General features: G+C 47.1%; 1 protein-coding gene across 4 annotated transcripts in view; it reads left to right on the top strand.

The window, feature by feature from the left end:
• Nucleotides 1-23,172, top strand: part of CDC16 (cell division cycle 16) — a 755,778-nt gene that overhangs the window by 455,218 nt on the left and 277,388 nt on the right. For all 4 annotated transcript variants that reach the window (XM_069637116.1, XM_069637117.1, XM_069637118.1 and 1 more), the window contains one exon: nt 19,523-19,648. In XM_069637116.1, coding sequence (XP_069493217.1) covers nt 19,523-19,648 — 126 coding nt within the window. The remainder of the gene's footprint in view (nt 1-19,522; nt 19,649-23,172) is intronic.

Genomic DNA, 23,172 nt, shown 5'->3' with positions numbered 1-23,172 from the left:
CCGCCAAAAGAAGAGATACGTCCTTGATCCGCTGTGAAGTTGTGATGGTGCGCGAAACACAAAGTAGCAACACACATGTCGGTCTCCACGAAAGGCACATACAGTGAACTGCTGGCCCCACTCACCTTTAACCCGTGCTGAGAGAAATCCCCGCGCGCGTCAAGTCACTTATGCGCTTAGGCCCTTTCCTCGGATTACACGCATTAACACGCCGACGTGCTGTTTTTTCACGTGCTGAATCACTATGCACCCGTCACGAGGTAAACGCCCGCGCGTAACTTCACAGACGTGCTTACGCGCTAAGGGCCTTTCCTCGAATTACAAGCTGACGTGGTTTTTTCACGTGCCAAATAACTCCGTATCAAGCTGGCCACGCGACAACACATGGAAGACCACGCTCCTGCCTAGAAGGCCATTTTCCTGCCCCCCAAACCCTCAAGCACGCTCCCATCTGCCATCTGCTGCTGCCTGCCTGCTGCCCACGTGCCCTGCTATTTGGTGCCTGCACACCAGCCATCTGCAGGGGTCCAGTTGCTGTGTCCACCCCTGCTGGAACAGAAGACTCCAGACTGGTATACCATCGCTCCACAGCCCAGCCCCAGGACCTAGTTGCCCACCCACACCTGCCTCGGGGGTTGCCAGGTCGGGGCAAACACCATCAGAGACCACTGGCGACCCCCAGCCAGAGAGGCAGAGGGCTGCCAGCTTCAGTGATAAGGAAGTTGGCACCCTGGTGGAGCAAGTTCTGGGGCATTATGATGCCCTCTTCACACCATTGCGCGTCGACAAGGAAGGACGGAGGAGGATCTGGACGGACATAGTGGGTGCCATCAACGCGGAGGGGGTGGCACCCCGAGAACTGAGACAAGTCCAGAAGCGCTGGGAGGACTGGAAGTCCAGGACCCTCAAGAAGGCCTGGCGCCTCTTGGAGGCAGAGGATGCAGTGGGGCGCCGGCTTGCCAACCAGCAGATGAGGGTCTTGGAGCGCATTCGCCAAGTGCTTCACCACTAGATCCTCAGGATGCAGGCCCGTCTGGAGTCGAGCGGTAAGTGGCCATGCATTGCTGTGTGAAACAGGGCATGTAGCAGTGTGCTGGTAGTCATCTACTTGCCTGTATGTGTGACATAGGCCATGTATGGATGTGTGTGTGCAGGGACATCATGGTGCTGCATGTGAGACCAGTCATGCGTGAACCACATGGATGGTGCATGTGTTGCAATGCAACATGGGGAGCAGCATGCGGATTGCACACATGAATGCATGCCTGTCTCTGTTCTTGGACATGGATGGGGTGTGAGAGATGGGTGCTGCAGTCATGGACATGTATGGTGTACATGTCTGTGTGTCTGAGTAGCGTGTGTGTGACTTTGAAACGACATGGATGCATGACACATGTCCGTGACAATGTGTTTATTCAACGATGCAGTCTAGTCATCCTTGTATCCACTGTGTCTGTGGTGTACGAGGCCAGATGCATGAGCCTCTGGTGATGTGTGTGCATTGGATCAGTATGACCCATGATGCATGTGAGTTTCAAGACCACATTTTATGTCAATAGAGGCCCTTGAACATGGATGCAAATGTTGATTCTGCATGTGTGTTGGCTGCATTGACCCATGTGTTGTGGAGGGACAGGATGGAAGTGACGTTTGCCAGTGCCACTCATGTGCTATTGCTTCCTGTCCAGGGGACTATTGTACAGTACCCTGGTGCTTGTGTTCTATGTCTCCCTCTACACAGCGTTGAGTGAAGAAGAGGGCGGAGAAGGCGCTGTGGAGCAAAGCGGCGGGGATGCCTCCACCGGCCGGCGACGCAAGGCCCAGCCACCCTCCCAGGAATTGCCATCATCCGGGAGCGAGGGGACTGGTGCCGCGTCTGCCACTACGACTGCAGCGGAAGGGCTGGGTGAGCCCCCACAGGGGCTTGCGATGGCAGAAGACGGTGCAGAGACATCCAGGTTGGTGGACTACACAGAGGAGGAGGAGGAGGAGGAGGAGGCTGCTACCGAGCCGCACATGGGCCTGGTGGGGGTGCTACCACTGGTGCAAGTGGTGCAGTCCAGGGGCAGGAGGCAGCACAGGTTGCCGCAGAGTGGCCTGTGCATGTCACTGTCCGTGACCCTGTGACTGCACCACCATGCACCAGCAGGGATGCCCCATCCCAGGCCTGTCCGCAGGTCGGGGGGAGGCCCACGTCATCTGGCACTCCACTACTTGCGGACGAGGAGACCCATGACTGTATGTGGTCCGTCCTGATTGGTGTTGCGCACGCGTGTCATTCGTGATGACGTGCGTGCTTCCTGGGGGGACCACGCACGCCATCACGAAGAGCTGCGTGGCAACGTGGCCCAGTTTGGAGTGGCCATGGTCGGAGGGACCCTACATGTGTCGGGCACTCTGGCGGCCCTCTCCTCCTCTGTGGAGACTATGCGCCAGTCGTTCTCCCTGCCATCTTCCTGCCCAGATTCCACCAGGGCCCCCTGTGGACCTGGCCCGACCAACGCAGCCAGCTTGTTGGAGATCCCATCCCTGCCACAGTCGGGAGTCAGAGGTCCAGCAGGGGTGGACACCCCACCAACCGGAGACCAGCAGGTGGAGGATGTGCCAGCATCATCGGGCACGGCACATGGACGGCAGCAGCAGGCTCAAGGTGTGAGCCATAATGGCTCGGGGCCATCAACATCAGAGGGGCAATCATCGGCCGGAGGGCAGGAGGACCCTGGAATGGGAGTGTCTTCCGTGTGGCAGCGGTTGGGCCAGCGGATAGATGCGGAGCGGCGGCGGGTGGAAGAGGAACGGCTCACTATGGTCAGGGCGGAGTTCTCCATGCGCAGGGCGTTGAGGCGGGTTGAGTGCCTGGAGGCAACTCGCAGGGAGTTGGAACAGGCCATGACTGCATCCCTGCGAGACCTCTGGGCCAGGGGAGAGGCCCGCCTCCGGGACATCGACATGGAGTTCGATGATGCCCTGGCCCGGGACATCACAGAGTGAGCCATAGGACTTGCCCGTCACCATTGTACATAGTTAATTAGTGTTAGATTTCCTTTCTGTTCTTTTGGGGCGCTTGGACAATGCCCCACCTTTTTGTATATAGTTGTTCATTAGGTAGGGTTTTTTGTAGGTTTCCTTTCAATGGTTGGGCTCATGGACCCTGGATTTGTACTTTGTATATAGTTCAACACTGGATTTCACTTCTTTTTATTTGTCTTTTTTTTGATGGATCAATGGTTTTGTCTTATTTTTTCACTTTGGATTTCTTTTGATGGACACACACTTTGGACCCATGTGCTTTTGGATTGATTTGAATTCTGCTTTCACACATTTTTATTTTATATTTTGGACATGCAGCTTTTTCTTTATTATTTACGTTGTGTGTTTCATTTCATTCCCTTGCTTTTGTGTTCAATACATTTTTATTTCATACTTCTATGTGTGGTATTCTCTCTTTGGTTTCATGCATGCCACGATGTGTGTTTTCTCAATCACTTGCACCCATTGTGTGTGTGTGTGACGTAAATGTGTTGATGTGCATACTTGCCATTTGGGATGTATTCATGTGATGGGGATTTCAATGTGGGGTGGATGTGATACTTGGTTGTGTGTTTGGACTGGGGTGGCGTGGGGTGTGATTTGGGTGGCCTTAAGGCCCATGATTGTGGATCGTGATGACATGTTGGGGGGATATGAGTCGGGGCCTGCTGGCAGGTGCCTGTCACTGCTGGGTGGGTGGGTGAGTGGGCGGGGGGACATGAGTCGGGGCCTGCTGGCAGGTGCATGTCACTGCTGGGTGGGTGGGGGTGCAGGGACGTGAGTCGGGGCCTGCTGGCAGGTGCCTGTTATTGCTGAGTGGGTGGACATGAGTCGGAGCCTGCTGGCAGGTGCCTGTCACTGCTGGGTGGGTTCGGTTCAGGGACATGAGTCGGGGCCTGCTGGCAGGTGCCTGTCACTGCTGGGTGGGTGGGGGTGCAGGGGGACATGTGTCGGTGCTCACTTGTGCATGGTGACATGTGGGCTGGCTGGGGGGCATGGCCATGGTGGATGGGGTGCAGGGTAGTCCCCTGTGTTGTGGGCTGCCTGCAGGGCCTGGGGAGTGGGGAGAGGGCACACCTGGGAGGACACACACTGCCAATTCACGTTCGGGCACCCCAGGAATACACGTACCCTGCTCGCCCAGCGAAATCGTCTGTGGAACTCCCCGCGGACCCCTCAGAATACACGTACCCCGTTCCCACAAGGCCTATCGCGTGTGAAACTTCCTGCGCACTACCGAAATACACGTACCCCGCTCGCAAAGGGCCTATCGCGCGTGAAACTTCCTGCGCACCCCCCAAATACACGCAGGCACCCCATCCACCCTGGGCATGTCCCACAGGCAGCCCATGCCACAGGGGGGTTGCTTTTTCTACGCTATTTACCTGGCGGGAGTGGGGTACGTGTATTCAGAGAGGTGCGCAGGGAGTTTTACATGCGTTTTCAATGCCGCGGGAGGGGTACGTGTATTCTGGGGCGTGCGCAGGAAGTTTGACACACGCTTTCGTGGTTGGGGGGGGCTGTATGCTGGTCCACTGGCCTTTGCACCATGTACTGTATTTGTGCGCTGTTCATGGCGCACCGGGCGGGATGGGGGCGTAACTGGTGCTTCTGCAGGGTCGCTGCGCCACGGCTGGTTATGGATGTTGAAATCCATGAATACGCTGTGCGCTGAAATGGCTTTTGGCGCAGCACGCGGCTGGCGCAGATTGCCGCACGCGCACACTGCACCAGCCGTGTGTGCCACTTGTGCGCCGATTTCTATGAATTACCTTGTAAATATCTGAATTCAGTGCTGCAAGGGCTTAAAAATGTGTACCAACCAAAACGGTCTAAAAAAACAAACATCAAACACTCATCTCCTCTACACAGTTGCACATAATGATCTGCACACATGGAAAGCAGACTACAATCCAAAGCAGGGGTCTGCAATCTACAGCTCTACAGATGTGTTGAACTATGATTTCCATGATCCCGCACCATTGATTATGCAGTACGGCTGATGGAAATTGTAGTCCAAAGCATCTGGAGAGCCAAAGGTTGCAGACCCATAAGTAAACAGTCAACTATAAGACTCATGACATAAACCAAAAAATCAAAATAATCATGTACAGCAAATCCATAAATTCAAAAGATTAACCCAAAGCAAAATAACTGTCATGAACCCATAATAATAAGGAAAATAAAAATAAAATGAAAATACAAATAAAGAGAACTTGAGTATAAACCATATCCAAAAATATGTACATAACGGAGAGAAAATTAACCTAACAATGAATTTCACAAAAAGATTAAACATACTAATTCGACTGAACCGTAAAAATAGTAAAATAAACGGATAGAATGTTCAATAAAGGTAAAACAAACATTAATAAACAATAGTTAGAGACTTCAACTAGACTAAAAAAATATAATTGAAAGAATAATGATTGTTAAATAACACTTTGTCAAGGTATAAAATGCATAATGCCAATGTCATTTCACAAAAAGACTCCAAGAGAAACATTAAGAAAACTGAATAATCAGACTACTCATTTATCGCCTTTGTGGTAAAAGCATCCAGTGGGGGGGCGCTGTTGCCCACAGGAGAAGATGGCCGCTTCTGTGTGAGCTCCGGAGTGAACCAGGGCCGTATTCCAAATATATCCGCACAACGAATCCGGTTCCACTAAGGCGAAGCACGGATTGTGTGGCAGCGGCTGCACTACGTGGAGGTGCATTTTGGCGGAGAACGCTGGCTGGTGTTCCGAGTTACGGCGGTGCACAGGGGCGACCGCGAGCGGGGCCTCTGATCGGGCCGGAGCGTGAGGGGAGGAGCCCGGGGAGAAAACAAGCGCAATCCGTGACCCGGACGCGGAGGAATCTTCATTGCGGGCCCCCCCCGCGGCTGCTCCGCCCTCCCATACCCGTTGGACCTAGCAGTTCCCCCCTGCCCCCCTCCGCCCCCCGACGACCGCGGCTGAGCGCGGAAACCTTGCCCTACACCCGGCGGAGGGGACCGACTGCTGCACTTCTTTGCCGCCCACTGATCTGATCACACGATACTCCTGAGAAAAGCCGCGGCGGGGTAATAAAAGCGCCCCACTAGACGCGACCCTCAACCCTGAGGCACATGGACTTTTCTTGGTGGCGACTCCGGCGCTGCGGGTGACGCGGTACCCCGATCCTGCCCCTGCGACACAACGACGCATGACCCGCGCTCTGAACACTGAGAGCCCAAAATCGTTGGGCCCTGCTGGGGGTGCTCCGCTCCACGTTGAGCGCCCCCCCAAACCCGCTGGATGTGCGCTGCAGAGAGAGGGACGCCCGGCCCCCGACCGGAGGAGGGAACCTGGTGGGACACCGCTGGAGCGGTCATTGTTCAGTCGGCACATCACAGATAAGTGGGGGTTGCGGGGAGGAGATGGCGGCGTTGTACACGACGCTGCCCCCAACCCTGGGGCCGTGTACAATACAGGGGTGCCCCAGGAGGAGATAGCAACGCTGCCTGCGAAGCGGGCCCCAACCCTGTGACAACGTGAACCAGGGAGTGACGCCCAGCGAGGGGTAATCACTGGGATGTAGGCCCTACGCAACCGGGGTGTACTGGACCACCAGCCAGGCCCTTCAAGGCATCCATCCGTTGGAACTAGGGATGCTGGCCCGGGCGGAGGTACCCGCCTATTGGGTATTGAGAAGGTTAAATTGAGCAGAGGCGATCAAACCATAAAAAGCAACAGATAATGCCCAAGAACCTAGGATCCAAGAAGAACAAGGGGGCTATCGACAAGTACACCACAAATATCCAGAAGGAAACAATATCACAGATGGAGCGACCGGCAACTCCCCCAGACCAACATGTGCCACCACGCACTCAGATGGACCCTCAGGCAGTATTTCTCACAATGCAGCAGGGGTTCACTGCCCTGAACGATAAATTGGACGCGATTACCGCAAACGTGGCATCCATCAAGGCTAAATTGGATAAAACAACGACACGTATCACGGAGGCGGAAACCAGATTATCAGGCACGGAAGACGCGCTCGAAGCCCTGAAAAGTACGGTGTCAACAATGGCGATTGAATTAGGAACTGTAAAATCTAAATGCGAGGACTTAGAGGCGAGGTCGAGACGTAACAACATTCGCATTTTAGGTGTGCCAGAAGAGGCGATGAAGGGCTCCATGGAGAAGGGGGTCGAGGCCCTCCTTCGCACAGTGCTGGGTGACCCCGGGTGGTCGCCCATGTTCCTTATAGAGCGTGCACATAGATCCATGGCTCCAAAGCCGAAACCGGGAGCATACCCAAGACCAATAATTGCACGTGTGCTTAACTACAGAGACGGGGACATGATACTACGGGCGGCAAGAGAGAAGCAGGAACTGAGGTGGGAGACCAGTGTGATACGGATCTTCCCCGACTTTACACTGGCGGTACAGCAAGAAAGAAAACAATTTATTGGCGTCAAGAAACTGCTACGAGACCGACAAGTCCAATACGCAATGCTCTACCCGGCGAGACTGAAGATCCTGTATAAGAACAAGGTCCATTTCTTCACCTTCCCTGAGGAAGCCGCCAATTTTGTGGAGACGCATATTCCCACGGCGGCGAGGAACACCAAGGACACTAGTCAGGAATGACTTTTCTGAGGTCAGTTCGGCGGAAGGCTCTAGCGAGAGGCCGCTTTCCATATATCAACAGCTTCCCCTGGATGGGGACACGCACAAAGGTGGGAAATCATTATGGAAATGTTAAGCTACATGGTAATACTCCCCGCTGCCATTCACATGTGAGAGAGTAATGCCGGAACCGGTTATCCGCACTCAAGGTTTGGAAGAGCATAGGCCCTGGGAATCTCCGCAGGCCCCCCCATTTGCAGGTGCATATGCTAAAAGTTAGTGGGAGGGATGGGGATTCAATGAGCACAGCAAAAGTTTGGGGTGCTGCGAGGGTGGGGGGCGGGGGGGACGGGAGGGAGTTGGGGACTAGTTATGTTCAGTATGGGGAGAAAGTTAAAAGCACACGGTTAAAATACGCTGGCACACTTGGAAATAATATGAAACACTTGTTTGCAGATACACATTGCAATCACATTGAATGGAATGGCTGGAACGAACTCTGAGAACATTAGAATGAGCTGGAATGTTCGAGGCCTGGGCTCTAGGGTTAAGAAGAGGAAAATTATGGCATACATTAACAGACATACCCCACAGATTCTATTCCTACAGGAAACACACATTGGCCCACAACACGGGGAACAAATAGCGCCGAAGTGGGGAAACCACCAATATTTCACAACTTACTCGAATAGGGCCAGAGGTGCAGCAATACTGGTACACAGAACCCTCCGATTTATGTGCAAGGAGGTGAGGTGTGATCAGGGGGGTAGATATGTTCTGGTACATGGCACCTTACGAGATAAAGAGGTAGTTCTCCTAAATGTCTACGGGCCCAACGTGGACGACCCAGAGTTTTACTCCGAACTCTTCGGGATGCTGGCACATTATCCAGCAGCCCACCTAATATGCGGGGGGGACTTCAATACTATTTTAAATGTGGACATTGACCGCACCTCGACACAAGCGAGAACTTTATCTAAAGCCGCCCAGGCAATAATGGCTCATATGGCAGACCTGGGACTAAAAGATGCATGGAGGACATTACACCCCTTCGAGAGGGGATACAAGTATTATTCCACGGTGCATGACATGCACTCCAGGATAGATATGTGGCTGCTGGATAATGCGGTGTTAGCCTGGATTTATGAGGCACAGATGCTGCCCAGGACGTACTCTGAACATTCCCCAATTTTATTAGACCTGCGAATGCCTGGCGAAGCAGTGAGTAGACCTCCATGGAGGTTCAAACCAGCGGCGCTGCGTGATCTGGTCTACAAGAACGCGTTGGATCAGCACATACAGGAGTTCTTTGCATTTATTGACAACTCAGTGTCTACCCTTGCGACACTGTGGCAAGCATTCAAGGTGCATATTAGAGGCGCATCCATATCGAAGGAGAGCGGCATCCTCAGAGACATCAGGAATAGGATGCAACGCCTTGAAACACAAATAGCATCGATACAATCTCAATATGAGCTTAAACCATCACCTCAACTCACGTTAGGGATAAAAAATAAACTAGATGAATTCAAAGAGGCAGCAGACCAAGAGATCCGCTATTTTGATAGACCAGCGGCCGCTCGCCGCTATGGTGAAAGCGAACGTCCGGGGAGGTTGCTAGCCAGAGCAGTGAAGGGGGAAAGGGGATCGACGGACATCTCATGTATACTAACGGTGGAGGGCACGGTCACCACTGATCAGGGCAAGATACGTTCCACGTTTCATACATTCTATGAAGAACTGTATTCGCCCCAATCGGACGCCACTGAAGAGGAGATTGAGCAATATCTCTCCCGAATCCCGACAACACTTCTGGCTGAAAGCACGAGAGAGGTGCTGGAGGCCCCGATAACTGTGGCGGAAGTGATCGGAGCAATTGAAGCTCTCCCGAATGGGAAGGCCCCGGGTACAGATGGCCTTAGTGCAGAATTTTACAAAGAGTTTAAGCACCTTCTGGTGCCCAGATTACTAGCTATGTGGACCGAGGCTCTGGATAAGGGAGAGCTCCCGGCGACTACAAGGGAAGCAGTGATAACGCTATTGCTTAAGAGAGGTAAACCCCCAGAGGACTGCGGGTCTTATAGACCTCTTTCACTAATCAATACGGATGCAAAATTATTAGCAAAAATACTTGCCACAAGGTTGACACCCTGGATGCCATTTATGGTCCATGAAGATCAGGCGGGATTCATTCCTGGCAGATCCTCGGCAACTAATATTAGGAGATGCCATGAGGTCCTGTCCGCCACACCCCCAGAGCAGCAGGCGGTAGCAGTATCGCTGGATATGCGCAAAGCTTTCGATACGGTGTCCTGGCCTTTCCTGTTTGGGGTGATGCGAAATTATGGATTTGGACCGAACTTCCTGAAATGGGTAAAGTTGCTGTACTCATGCCCTCAGGCCAGAATTAGAATTAACGGTACTCTGACAGAGATGTTTGATCTCCGAGGAGGCACGAGACAGGGTTGCCCTCTCTCACCATTACTGTTTGCCCTAATAATAGAACCACTGGCGGACGCACTGAGGGCCCACTCCAGCGCATACGGGCTAAAAATAGGGGCTGCATTACACATCGTAAACCTATACGCAGATGACATTTTGCTATACCTGAGAGATCCGGACAGAACACTGGGGAGGGTCCTATCCATGGTGGAGCAGTTTGGTGGACTCTCAGGACTAAGACTTAACCCTAATAAATCAGAAGTGTTCCCTATCACTGAAGCCACTGGTAGGCCACGTGACCTGCATGGTCTGCAGTGGTGCCCGACGCATATTCTGTATCTGGGAGCACGTATAGCTCGGAACGCACAGCTGTCTCGTGCATTAAATTACAGCCTATTGGCGGATTCATTGTTTGAAACTGAAGCGCTGGGGGGTCCTCCCTGTATCCATGATGGGTAGGATTGCGCTAGTGAAAATGATAATTCTCCCAAAGCTGTTCTACTTGTTTAGTACGGTGCCGGTTTGGCCAGTGTGGGCTCTATTCACTAAAATGTCAGGCGCGTGCACCTCATTTGTGTGGGGCGGCCACCTGAGGGTGAGCTGGAGGACACTTACAAATGACTATGCGGCTGGTGGCTTGAAGGCACCAGACTTCGAACTTTACTACTTGAGCGCACAGGCACAACATGTGGCCCAATGGGCGACGGCATTCATTAATCCGGCGGGCCCGGTACCAAACCAACTGGAAAAAGAGTCCATACTGGCACTTCACCAAAGTACGAGGGCCGGTGCTAAGCTTTATAACTCCCTGAAACCATCAAAAGTGGTGATCACAGCATGGGCCAAGATAGTTGATATGTACGATATCGAAAGGATATATCACCCAAGTATGCCGCTCTGGGGTATACCCCAGGCTCCCTTTAACATAGAGGGAGAGACAGCTCGCCACTGGTCCTCTAAGGGCATAACTCAATGGGGTCAAATATTTGTGGATGGGCAATTCATTCAATGGGATGATATCAGGGAGGCGGTGGGTAACACTCCTACGATCAGACGACAATACACCGATCTGCAGGCAGCCATACAGAATATGTGGCCGACCTTCCCCAATGAACCCCCAATTAACATGGGTCTGGGATACATGTTTACGGGGGGACTCCAAAAGATAACACAGCTTCCACATTGTATAAAACCATACTTCAGACACGCCCATTAGAGCAGCGCACAGCTAAGGCCAAATGGGAACAAGACCTTGGAGAGGAGATAGAAGACGAGGAGTGGTCTCAACATTGTGCACTTGTGAAACAGATATCCTGTCACTCTAAATATAGGTTAATCCATTATAAAATACTACAGAGAACACACTACACCCCTATGAAACTCAAACACATATATCCAACCATGACAGGGAAATGCCCGAGATGCCACGCTGACAATGCAGACATTTACCATATGCTATGGGCGTGCGGTACACTGAGGGGATTCTGGGAGGCAATATGTCAGGCAATAGATGAGATGGCAGATCACCCCTTGGAGTGGACCCCCCGAATGTGCCTGTTGGGGACAATTGAGAAAATGAACCCGATATGGCGGAAGCTATTAAATGTAAGTCTGCTCCTCGCCAAGAGAGCGATCCTCCTCAATTGGAAGAGTGCACACCCACCTACTAAAGCGGATTGGGAAAGGGACATGGCTTGGGCAAACGATATGGAGGAATTGTATATTGACACTGTGCTCCCCGTCTCGTGTCCAAAGAACATTTGGGGCAGATACAAACAATATTTGGCCGAAAAGAGTGAACTAGAACACTCCGATATCGAATAGTGACTAGAATTGTAAAATGTATTGTGTATGATTATGATGATTTTGTAACCAAGTGATTGTATTGACCAAGTGCAATAAAAATAAAAGTTTTAAAAAAAAAAAGCATCCAGTTTCTGAATCCAAAACATTAGGCTTAAAGGTTTCCAAAATTTGAAACCTGAACTGAGTCACATTATTGTGTTTAAATCAAAAATGCCGGGCCAAAGCGGAAGTCATTTTAATGGTTTGTACATTTGAACGATGCTCATTCCATCTCAGTCTGGATTTATGTACATTCTGAGCCACATGGGCATCGAATGCAGTAAATTACGTTTTGGGGATCACAAGTAGCAACATTTCGTAGTTGAATTTTCAAGCCATTGTATGTATGGTATACCACAGGACCTTTTATAACTGAAAAGCAATTATTAGAATTTAAGCAGGAAAAAGATCCCTTTCTCTGTGACCCACACATCCTCAACCACAACTCGATTTTTAACATTCACAAGAAGGTTTTTATAATTACCAGAATGTTTATAAGCAAAGATTGGTTGTGTGTGAAGTAAATCCTTTGTAATCATGTCCGGTTGCAATATTTGCTAATGTTTAAGAATCACTATTTTATCTTTGGGGCTTTGTGCGCCAAATGTAGACATGAAAACCTGTCCAGTTAGATCCTTCTTTTTGGAATCTTTCAAAATCTCTTCTCAGGATAGTTGTTGTACACATGAGGCAGTGTTCATAAGCGTAAAATAATACCCCTTTGGGAATTACCTTTTTTACAACCATTCTATCTTGCTCTCATTTATTTCATATTAAGTCGACATGAGTCTTTTTGGCTAATCCATTTTGCCTTTGAAGATTCAAACATTTCATCTTGCAATATGTAATTCACTGCAAATACACACAAATAGATGACATGGAAAGGTAGGCTATTTATTTTATTTTACATAAAAAAAACTTATTGGCAAAGCTTTGTTCCAAAGCAAGCAAATACAAGCAAACAACATGAGTGAGAGTGCAAAGAACTCCACTAAATAATGGAAAGAAATCCAGTATCCCACCACGTTATCTTGTATTGTTTTGGTTTTGGGTGTTTAGTGTAAACCCAGCTAGGAAGAGACGAGTGCTGAACATGTCGTTGAGTGTAAGATATGAAGTAAGGGGGTGTTAGAATATGCGTCATAGGATGTTCTGGCCATGAAGTGGGATGTGATGCATGCGTTTTTCTTGCATGCAAGTTTTGTCTTGAGCCTAGCGATGGCCTGACACATAAATTATAGAGTTTTGCAACTAGATAGGCAGGTGTGAAAGCAGTGGAGCAGATACTCTTAAAGTGTGTTCTGCCTTGGGTTAATAGCCATGACTGCCCCCTTGTTTTCTGTTAAGGGTCATGCCACGATGTGTTGGACAGCACTAGTATGGGCCAGGTGCGTCACTGGAACGCTTTTGAGAAGGGAATTTTGCCCATCATTGTCAGAGATTACCAGTGCCTGGACTGTGAGTCGGAAGTCCCGTGTGGAAAAGGGGTTTTATCTGTTGGAGGAGGGATAGCTGGTCCTGTTATTTAAGGAAAATCTCTTATGGATATACTTTTCTCCCTGCTCCCTAAGAAAACAGGGAAGGTAGGTTGGGGAACAAGAAGTTAATTACGGGTGTACCAAGTGGAGAAAGGAGAACGGTGAACCATGTTTCACCTCCAAGGACAGCAATATTACCCTTAAACCAAGAAAAAGGAAAAAACTCCCGGACACTTGCGCCAAATTAACGTAACTTAAGGGTTTTGATTGTCACAGATATCCAACTGCTGTTGCTGATGACACGTGTTTCAGCTAGTTATCCTTTATGAAATCAGGGCAAAGTATATATCTAAAGCCAACATTGGTACAGATACGAAATTGTCAAAGACAACAAAGTATTGACCTAGAAATGCAAAGGTAGCATCAGTAAAATAGCACAGCGTCAAAAGCAATATAATCTAACATTCATGTAATGTATATTATAAGCATAATCATAAAAAATGTTTTCATCATATTCCACATACTCATATTTGGACAGAGATTGAGGATGGGGTTGAGGCCAGGATTGTTGGGGGCGGGGAAAGAAATTTGAGAAAGAAACCGAAAAAAATCATCAGTTCTTGTGTACCCATATAGTGTTGATGTTATCATATTATAACTTTGTAGCCTGATGGTATTACCCATGTCATCCTATGCTTAACATCCATAATTGGTTGAAGATTAGGGTTCTTGTATTCAAGTCGTGGGCTTGATCCCCGTGCGACTACAATTGAAAATTGAGAAACGTGTGCATTAGGCTTACTAATGATTGAAAAGTATTTGTAAACTCTAGTTTGCTGGCGTCTCAATTATCCAGAAACGGTTGTCGCTATCATCTGCCCGCCATTAGTAAGTTTAAACTTGTAGTTGATTGGATGTATCCTTTTCAAATATTTTAATGGAGATAGTCTCTCAGAAGTGACAGTACTGAGAATGCTGATCACTGTTGTTCACGTTTTGATCTGCTTTCGGCACAAATCAAAATTGGCACAAAATGCGCGCTAGTAATCCTGTGCACACAAATGCGCTGTGCGCGTGGTCCAAACTGTTTATAAGCTAATAACTACATCGGCGATACTTTAGGGGTTTGTAGAACGCTACGAGTGTAGATAGAACCACAAGTGATTTCTTACCGTAATGACAGGATTAATCCATCCGACGCGTTGCTTCTCTCATGGCAAGGTGCCGGTGCCATGTTTGTGTCTTGTTATACGTGTTGCCATGACAACCTGCCACAGTTGACAGCCGCTGTCATGGCAACGTCACTCTCCCTCTGTAGTGTTCACTCCCTATGTTAAAGGAGGCTGCCATATTGGAAATGCGTATGCTGCTCGTTTTAGTGCTTAATGAGTATTGAGTATGAGTTCTGACTTAATTTATTTTATCACTTTATATTATGATAAACTCCTGTCTTATCTATAAAAAATCAGATCTATTAGCATCATCGAATCATACCTAGTAATATGGTATGGGTAAATGTGTTACAGCTAGTATAGCCAATAAATGTTAATTCATGATGCACTGATTTGTATATATATGGATTTCAGTCCAGGTGTTTGCGTCTCTATACTGGATATATATGAATTGCGTTCCCAGGTGTTTGTCTCTGCACAGCGGCAGATGATGTCTTAAAACCGTGTTTGTGTACCATATTTGCTAAATGCCGGTTAAGGAGCTAGTTGAGCTAATACCTAGGATATTATGATGTTCCTACTGATCTTTATACTTCCTACAGTTATGAACGGATATGTATGATCAGTACTAACCGTGTCCTGTATAATCATGTTGGTGTTTGCAATATTGATTTATTAGTATGAATGTGTGTAGAATGCTAATGCTTGTTCAATACTTTATCGTGAGGGAAGAAAACCAATGGTTAGTCAACAATTGACAAATCTAGCTCAGTCTCACATTGTAAATAGCAGTTTTTCAGAGGAAGGATACCAATTCATTATCAGAGTTCAAACCCGTAACAGCTGTGTTAAGATAACAAATTAGTCTGGCCTCTGCTTGTCTAAGAAGTTTGATCTGGCTCCTGCTCTTCTCCCTAGGTTCATTTGTTGAAAACCTTTGAATTTGATATTCAATTTGTCCCCCATCTGGTGCACTGTTTGCCAGTGGTGTGACAGCAGAAAATGTGGGTTTTGGCTACCAATTTTTGCCAGGTGTTCTCGGATCCTTGTTCTTAGTTCTCTTTTGGTGTGTCGATATACAGTTTATTGCATATGCAAATGATGCCACAAATTATGAATTTTGTCCTGCCCTTGATGCCTTGTTCAATCATTATAATCTTACCAGTCATGTCTTGAAATTATTTGGTTTTATCATGTGCATATCTGCACCTGGTACACGTACCACAATCCTGTCTGATCTGTGGATAGCCATTTATTATCCTTTGTAATATTCAGGTTTGGTAATAGTGATGGGACTGACTTTCGATCTCAGCGTTTCAACACGTTTGAAAATTATGGTCGGTTTGTCACCTACATATTGTTTGATATGATCATCCAATCTTAATAGATGCCAATGTTTAGTAAGTACTTTTCTTAAGGTAAAATGATTGCTGCTATATTTAGTAATGTAACCTACTTGTTGTGGTCCTAATATGTCGTGTTGATTTTTGGTGAGTAATGTTTGTTCTCTATTCATCTTGCTTGCCTTTTTGTATGCTGTTTTAGTACTAGTGGTAGAATACCCCCTTTGGTGAAAGCGTTGTTCTAATAGCTGGCATTTACTTTCAAATTTTCCTTGTTTCTGACAGTTTCTTCTGTCTCTAACATATTCTCCATATGGTATGTTGTCAATAATCGGTCTGAAATGACAGCTGCTTACATGTAACGTAGAGTTAACCTATGTGTCCTTTCTATATGTCTAGGTTTCTAGGTGAGCTCCAGCTACATGTATTGTCAAATCCAAAAAATTATTTGGTTACTGTTTGTTCCTGTAAATTCAATTCCAAAAATGTTGGTATTGATTCTATTAGTGAATTCTTGGTACTGTTCTGGTGTTCCTTCCCAAATGACAGACATTGTCTATATACCGCGTCCATAATTTAATCTTGCTGTCATAGTCCTGGTAAACTACATGATCTTCAAAAAGGCCCATAAATAGGTTAGTCAGGGCTGTGGCATATCTAGTGCCCATGGCTACACCCATTGTCTGTTGATAATATCTATTATTGAAGGTGAAGACACTATATTATAATGTTAATTGTAACATTTCTTTAATCATTGCGATTTGTTAGTAGAAAGAGGCAGTCATTCCTGAAGGTATAGTCAATGGTATAGATTGCCCATTTGTGTTTGAGGTGTATAGGGCCTTTACGTCAAGAGTGGCCAAGATATTATTGTCTTTCCATGTTAGTGTCTTAAGTTTATTGATTATACTGGTTATGTCTTTCAAATAAGAAGGGAGAAGGCTCGCTCTTAGTTTAAGAATGCTATCTAGATATTTTGAAATGTGTTCTGTCACCCATCCGATTCCGCTCAGTATTGGACGGCCTTCTGATATTGATGTGAAATGTTTATGAATCTTAGGTAGGAAATACTTTGTGGGAGTGGCTGGTTCCCTTATCTTAAAATAATCTTGTTCTTGATCAGTGATAAATCCTCTTTTGTGGCAAGTAGTAATAGCCTCTTCCAATTGTTTAACGATATCTCGTGTTGGGTTGTTAGCCAATATTTTGTAGCATCCCGGGGTGGCAAGATGATTGTATGCCATTTGAAGATAGTCTTTACGATCCATAACGACAATGTTTCCCCCTTTGTCAGCCTCCTTAATAACTACTGAGGTATCTGCAGCCAATCATTTTAAAGCCTGTGTTTCCTCCTGGGTTAGGTTACTCCTTTCCCTTTTTCGATTCTCTGTGACACTGAAGTTCTTTATCTGAATTGGCATACAGCTTTTGAGAGACCACCTTATGAAATGTATCTATCACATTATCATTTGGTAATTGCGGGACAGATTTGGGTTTGGTTTTGAGTTCTTTGGTAGTCAGTGTACCAGGTCTGATCCTTAATTCCTGTAAACATTTCTCATTTTATAGTCTTCCGTTTCAGTCAATGATCTCAACATATAAATGTCCTCAATTTCCTGCATTGTAATTTCACTCCTCGGTATTGACAGAGTTCTGATGTAATCTTCGGGTGATTTAGTTACCCCTAAACCAACTCGCACAACCTGACAGCAAAATAGGACTCAATACACAGCAGCCAGAAGTTAAGCAGACAAATCTGCTTTCGCCACCTTCAATGTGATTGTGGTTTTCACATTATACTACCAAAAGTACCCTTCCTGATCATGCAGGGACATTGGGATGGCACACGTCAGGGAAATAGAAAATCCCCTTGTCATCATCAATAACTTGTTTCATATTAGCAGCAGCTAGCACTATAGTTCCTTTCTTAGGCTAATGTATCATTGCCACAATGGTGCCACCACCTTTTGGGGAGCCATCAGGGCTGTGAGCCAATAAGCTGTAAACTTGAGTAGATCCAGTTGTATCACCCTTTCTGAAAAACCCACACCCAAATTCATATAAACAGATGACGCTAAATGAGCACAATACACTTTTCAGAAGGTATCCGCGGTATCAGGTAATAAAATTGAGGCAGAAATGTCGCCGGTAAAACTAATTGCGGCACACATGCTGTGGTTTGAACCAGTAAAGGTGTACCCCATTATACCATTTAAGGGGAGCAGGCATTGTGGGGGTGTCCCCCGCTCCCTTTAAATGGTATAATGTGTCTGGGGGTTGCAGGGGTGTCCCCTGCATCCTTTACATGATTGTGGCGGCAAAGCCACATCATTTTTGCCGCAATATTTTGTATTCACGGCCATTTTTGCCGCAATTGTAAGACATGGAACCGTATCCGCAGAGTCTGGCAATTGCTGGCCAAACTCTTATATTTTATATTCTAAATGCTCAAGTCTCTCTTCCAGCTGCACAACAGTCATTGCAGTGAAAGTCTGAAAACAGGAAAGAGTTCATGTGCCTCTGCTGTGTTCTTTGAGGTGGACTGCAAAGTTTCTACCAAGGTCTCTAAAGATATCAACCTATTTTCAGTGGCTGTTATTCTGGAAGTAAGATATGCCAGCTTGCAGTTGATGGATATCCTCCTAATACACTTGTTACGTAATTTATCCAGAGTCCATAATTCTAGAATCTCCCCTGACATCCCCTTGTGACTTTGATCAACAGGATCTTGTAAAGTGTCAATTCTCTTCCCTTGTGGCTCATGCCACTGCCCAAAATGGCATGCTTGCCACTTGAGCCAATACCTTTTCTTTGACAGTGTCTGTCTTGAATTATATTTTAATTCCTTAAGTGTAACAAGATACTGACATCCAGTGATCACTGTCGCCCTACAGTATCCTAGGACTTGCCAACCAGTGAAACTAGTTACGTTGTCTTCTATGATACACCCCAGACAGTTCCACTATCTCTAACACTCTCCCTGCCAGAAGGCATAGTGCAGGTACACTGCTCTGCACTTGTTTTCAAATCTCGACTTCTCACATCAGGGCACTCTGCATGAAAAACATCCACTACGGAACAAAAATCCTTCCCTTCCGATCCCCAGTGGCATTCCAATTCAGTGCCCCGGAATGCCTGACAAGAATCTGATATTGGTACGGCTGCATGCTGAGCCTAACCACCATCCAATATTTTGGGCGAAGAGCAGTTACTTGCACCTTGGGTTCACCCCCTGGTGCACCAGCCATTCCCCAGCAAGGCAATGACTTCCAACCACCGTAACGCAGGCAGAGAAGTGGACAGGACATCACATGGTGTAGTCCTCATTGTAGAGAAAGAAAAGGTGGCCATGTTGGGGCTGGATAGGCTCCCCAGCCAGTTTTGTTCTTTTTTTTTTTAGCCCTTCAAAGCACACTTCTGGAGATGCATTTGTTGCTTCTGGAGATTCCTTCAGGTGATAAAATGTGTAATGCAAAACTCTATTGGCAAGCACTTGAGAATAGAACAGGATGCCCTCATGCCATGGGTCAGGTGGCCCAAAGAATGTATGTGTTGTGTCGGTTATTGCTAGCTGCTCCTTAATTGATGGTGTGATTTTCTTTTTCTTTTTTCAGCAAAGCCACGACACTGGAGAGGACCTATGGACCTGCCTGGATAGCATATGGACATTCATTTGCAGTGGAGAGTGAGCATGACCAAGCAATGGCCGCCTACTTCACTGCAGCACAGCTGATGAAAGGGTATGAAACTTCTAATGTGGCAGACACTGGATCTAGAACAAAGTAATGTGTGCTTCTGGGTCATTCTCATGATATTGGTTTTGAAGTCAGACTTGCGTACACAGCGTTCCAAGGTTACAGCCAGCACTCCCCGTGATTAAACGGTTTCTTTTCTGCTTGTGGTTCACTGAATCTGACTTCATTCATTGGGTGTGGTCATTTTGACTGCAGCTTAAATAGTGCTATGTTGAATCACATTTCTTTATAGGGCTTCCTCTGGTCAGTGTGGATCCATCACAAATAGAATTAGCAATTCATCCAGTTAATAGTCAACAGATAAGAATGGTGCAGTCGTAAAAACAATATGTTTCATGAGTCCATTAAAGATCAGCACAGAGACAAAAATCAATTATTGATCCTTTTACGAAAAAATATATTCCAAGTATGTCGTCCAGTTCTTAAAATTGGGAATTTAAGTAGCATGCTGGGGAATTCCTCTTGACACATGGGTATTCAATTTCCATATACAACAGCTCCGGACATCAGCTATTATCCTCAATAAGTAGTGTAATTGTATGTCCAAGTACTTTATGTGAGGTAACATGGATGCAACCAAGCTAGCACAAGACCCACACAAATATTGTGATCCTGCCCAGTTGTGGTCTTGTCTATTCTAATTGATAGTGCCTTATTCATTGATTAGTAACAGGTGTGCAATGCTTTTTAAGATGTTATCAATCTTATACAGACAAGATTTTGGATTTGTTATCTTTGGTCCCTGTAATTATTTGGAATACTTAAATGGCACTCCAACTTAACTTTTCCCGGCCCTGGTTAAACTTTAGCACCATACCTTTTATAGGCTGAGTATAGCAGAAGCAACCACCTCTGTCCTGCATTGGAGCTACTGAGACAGGAGATGAGTTAAAATGTAAATTATCCTGTCAAGGGAAGTAATGCTTACCCTTTTAAGCGCTGTAATAATGATTGTTTTTGTGTTTTAAATAGAATTAAGGTTCTAGCTGATTCACATTATTAGAAAGCATGTAAAATTACAAGTTAGACCCACTGACAAACCCATTTTGTCATCAGATCTTGTTGATGTTTCAAAGGGTTATAATTGGGAGCCCAGACCCTTTGTACTCTAGAACCTTACGCCCTGGAAAAGGCTCCTTTCACAGAAACCTGAATGCACTTCACCTTGTGTAAATCTCTTGTGGTCCTCCATTTGAACACTTGTCATGCTAGTTTAGGATGTTTGATGCCTCTCGACAGTTTCACTGCCCAATACCTTTTGACATTTACCACATCTATATGAACTTTTCCAAAGATGTTTTTTTTTTTTAGCCCAGTCACCCTAAAACTGGCGAGTCTGGTGCACATTAGTCCATTTAAAAGTATAGAACATGAAATAGGGGTGCTACTTGCATGCGCAAACAACTGGACACAATCCCACACACTCGCTGTTCCTCTGTCTCTTACTCACCCTTCCTCTCTCTCGCCCACAAATGCTCATTCTCACTGTGAGGGGTCAGCAAGGTGAGACGGACAACTTTTTGATGATTGTTCAAAACATGCCATTTTATTAATGTAAACATTAAATGAAAATTCCTCACTATCCCTACTCTAATGAGGATTTCCCAGCCTAACACAACTAAAGGGAAACACTCTAACATAAGATGTCTGACCCTCACACTAAACATCAAATACAAAAGAAAACATAGAGCAACTCAATGAGCATCAACAATGATATTCAGTTTCTTGAAAACCTTTTCGTAACCTGGATGAACTCCCTCCCCCAGGATTCAAGATGTATTCAGTTTCAATGTTCAAAGTCTCAATTCAGTTTTTGAAGTCTCAATGTTAAAATAGAGTTTGTTAACCAAAGTTCCAACAATAACAAAGTTCTTCTTCTTGGTAAGATAAAGACTTTCCACTTCCTCAGAATAGCACCAATGGTTTTTCCCAGCCACAATGCTTTGCCACCACCTCTGGTTATCCAAGAAGACTTTGTGCAGTTCAAAATGAATTACAACTTCTAGCAATGTTAGCGAAACATCATTCTTGGTTAACAGTTATTATGTCTCTTTTCAAGATTAGGATCCACAATAGGTATATTTGTCAGGATGACTTCAGAGTGCTGCTGCTTCTACTTCAACAACTTTATTTCTAAGGTTTACTATGAGGACATTCTCCTTGGCCTCATAGCATTCCACTTAATTTCATGTGTACAAATGAAGTCGTGCATCCACTGACTACCAGATATACCACCACAGCCTCAGTATTTTGTAATTCTCCAGCATGGGGTCTGGCATGGATTCACATGCTCATGAATATTCCCCGTCGTCAGGCTGGGAATCCTCGGTAAAGAAAAATCAGTATCAGTTTCGTTTCTGATCTGTCTTTAGTAGTAGTAACCAATCACTGATCTCTGAGTCATACTGACCACAGCCAATGACTGCCCTCTCCCTAAGCCCCGCCTCCGGCAGCCATCTTCAGATTTGTACCGCACGTTCAAGTGTTGGGAGTCCTCGTGCTTAGCTCTCGAGCTTTTACTGCGTGTTTCGCGTTTTTTCAGGTGAATTTTCACATTTTTTCAGTTAATCGAGCCTCAAGCTCCACCGTTTCTACTCCTGTTAAAGGCTACCCGTTGCGGGATTTTCCTACGCCCCTCAAGGGTGAAGATTTCGTCAAATCAACTTCTTGGAGGATTCCAGAAGATTCGCGGCCTAGTTCGAGATGGCCCAGGATGCGAGTTCGTCACCCGGCTGCAGAATGTGTTTAAGGAGGACGAACATTTGCGATGCCTCTACTGTCTTCATGGGGACAAGACTCATGTAGAGAAGGACTGCCAGTTCTGCAAGAACTTGTCGGAGCTGACCATGAGGGACCGTCGATCCCGTCTCGCCAGCTGGTTGGAGAAGGGCTCAACGGGTGAGAAGAAGAAGAAAGGGTCCGAGCGGGCTTCTAAGTCCTGTGCGGGCGCCCCGGCGACGGGGGCCCAACACCAGGCCAAGCGCTGCAAGTCCGCTGGCTCCGGGAGCACCGAAAGGTCAGGCTCTTTGGTCGCCAGGCAGGGCGCGCCTTCCCCGGCACCGTGAACCACGAGCCAGCGCTCTGGTTCGGGGAAGAGGAAGTCCGAGACCCCGGGTAAGCTTCAGGAGAAGCCCCGTCTGATCTCCGAAGAGGGGGAGTGAGGCGTCACCCCTCCCCCTAAGGAGAAGGCCCGGGACGCACCTAAGGTGGTGAAGGCCCCTACCCAGCAGGCAAAGGCCTCTATCGAGGCGATCGCGGCGACTCTGGCCAAGCCGGCAGAGACCCCGCCAGCGGAGACTGCCTCCGGGACTAGAGTTTCCCTGCCGCCAAGGAGGGAATCCTCTTTTCAGCCCATCGTCATGGCCACCATGATGGAAGAAGCGAGGGGGGGCACGGTAGCCTCCTCGAGCTCCGAGTCAGCCTCGGAGGAGGAACTGACCAAGGCCGTGAGGAATCTCGAAGTCCAATTCGAGAAGGTTCGATCCCGTAAGGAAGATCCTCGGGAGATA

The sequence above is a fragment of the Ambystoma mexicanum genome, chromosome 7p (assembly GCF_040938575.1).
Source record: "Ambystoma mexicanum isolate Mex_15411 chromosome 7p, UKY_AmexF1_1, whole genome shotgun sequence".
Lineage (NCBI taxonomy): Eukaryota > Metazoa > Chordata > Amphibia > Caudata > Ambystomatidae > Ambystoma > Ambystoma mexicanum.
Note: the sequence above shows the minus strand (reverse complement) of the source record. Positions and strands in the feature narration are given on the sequence as shown.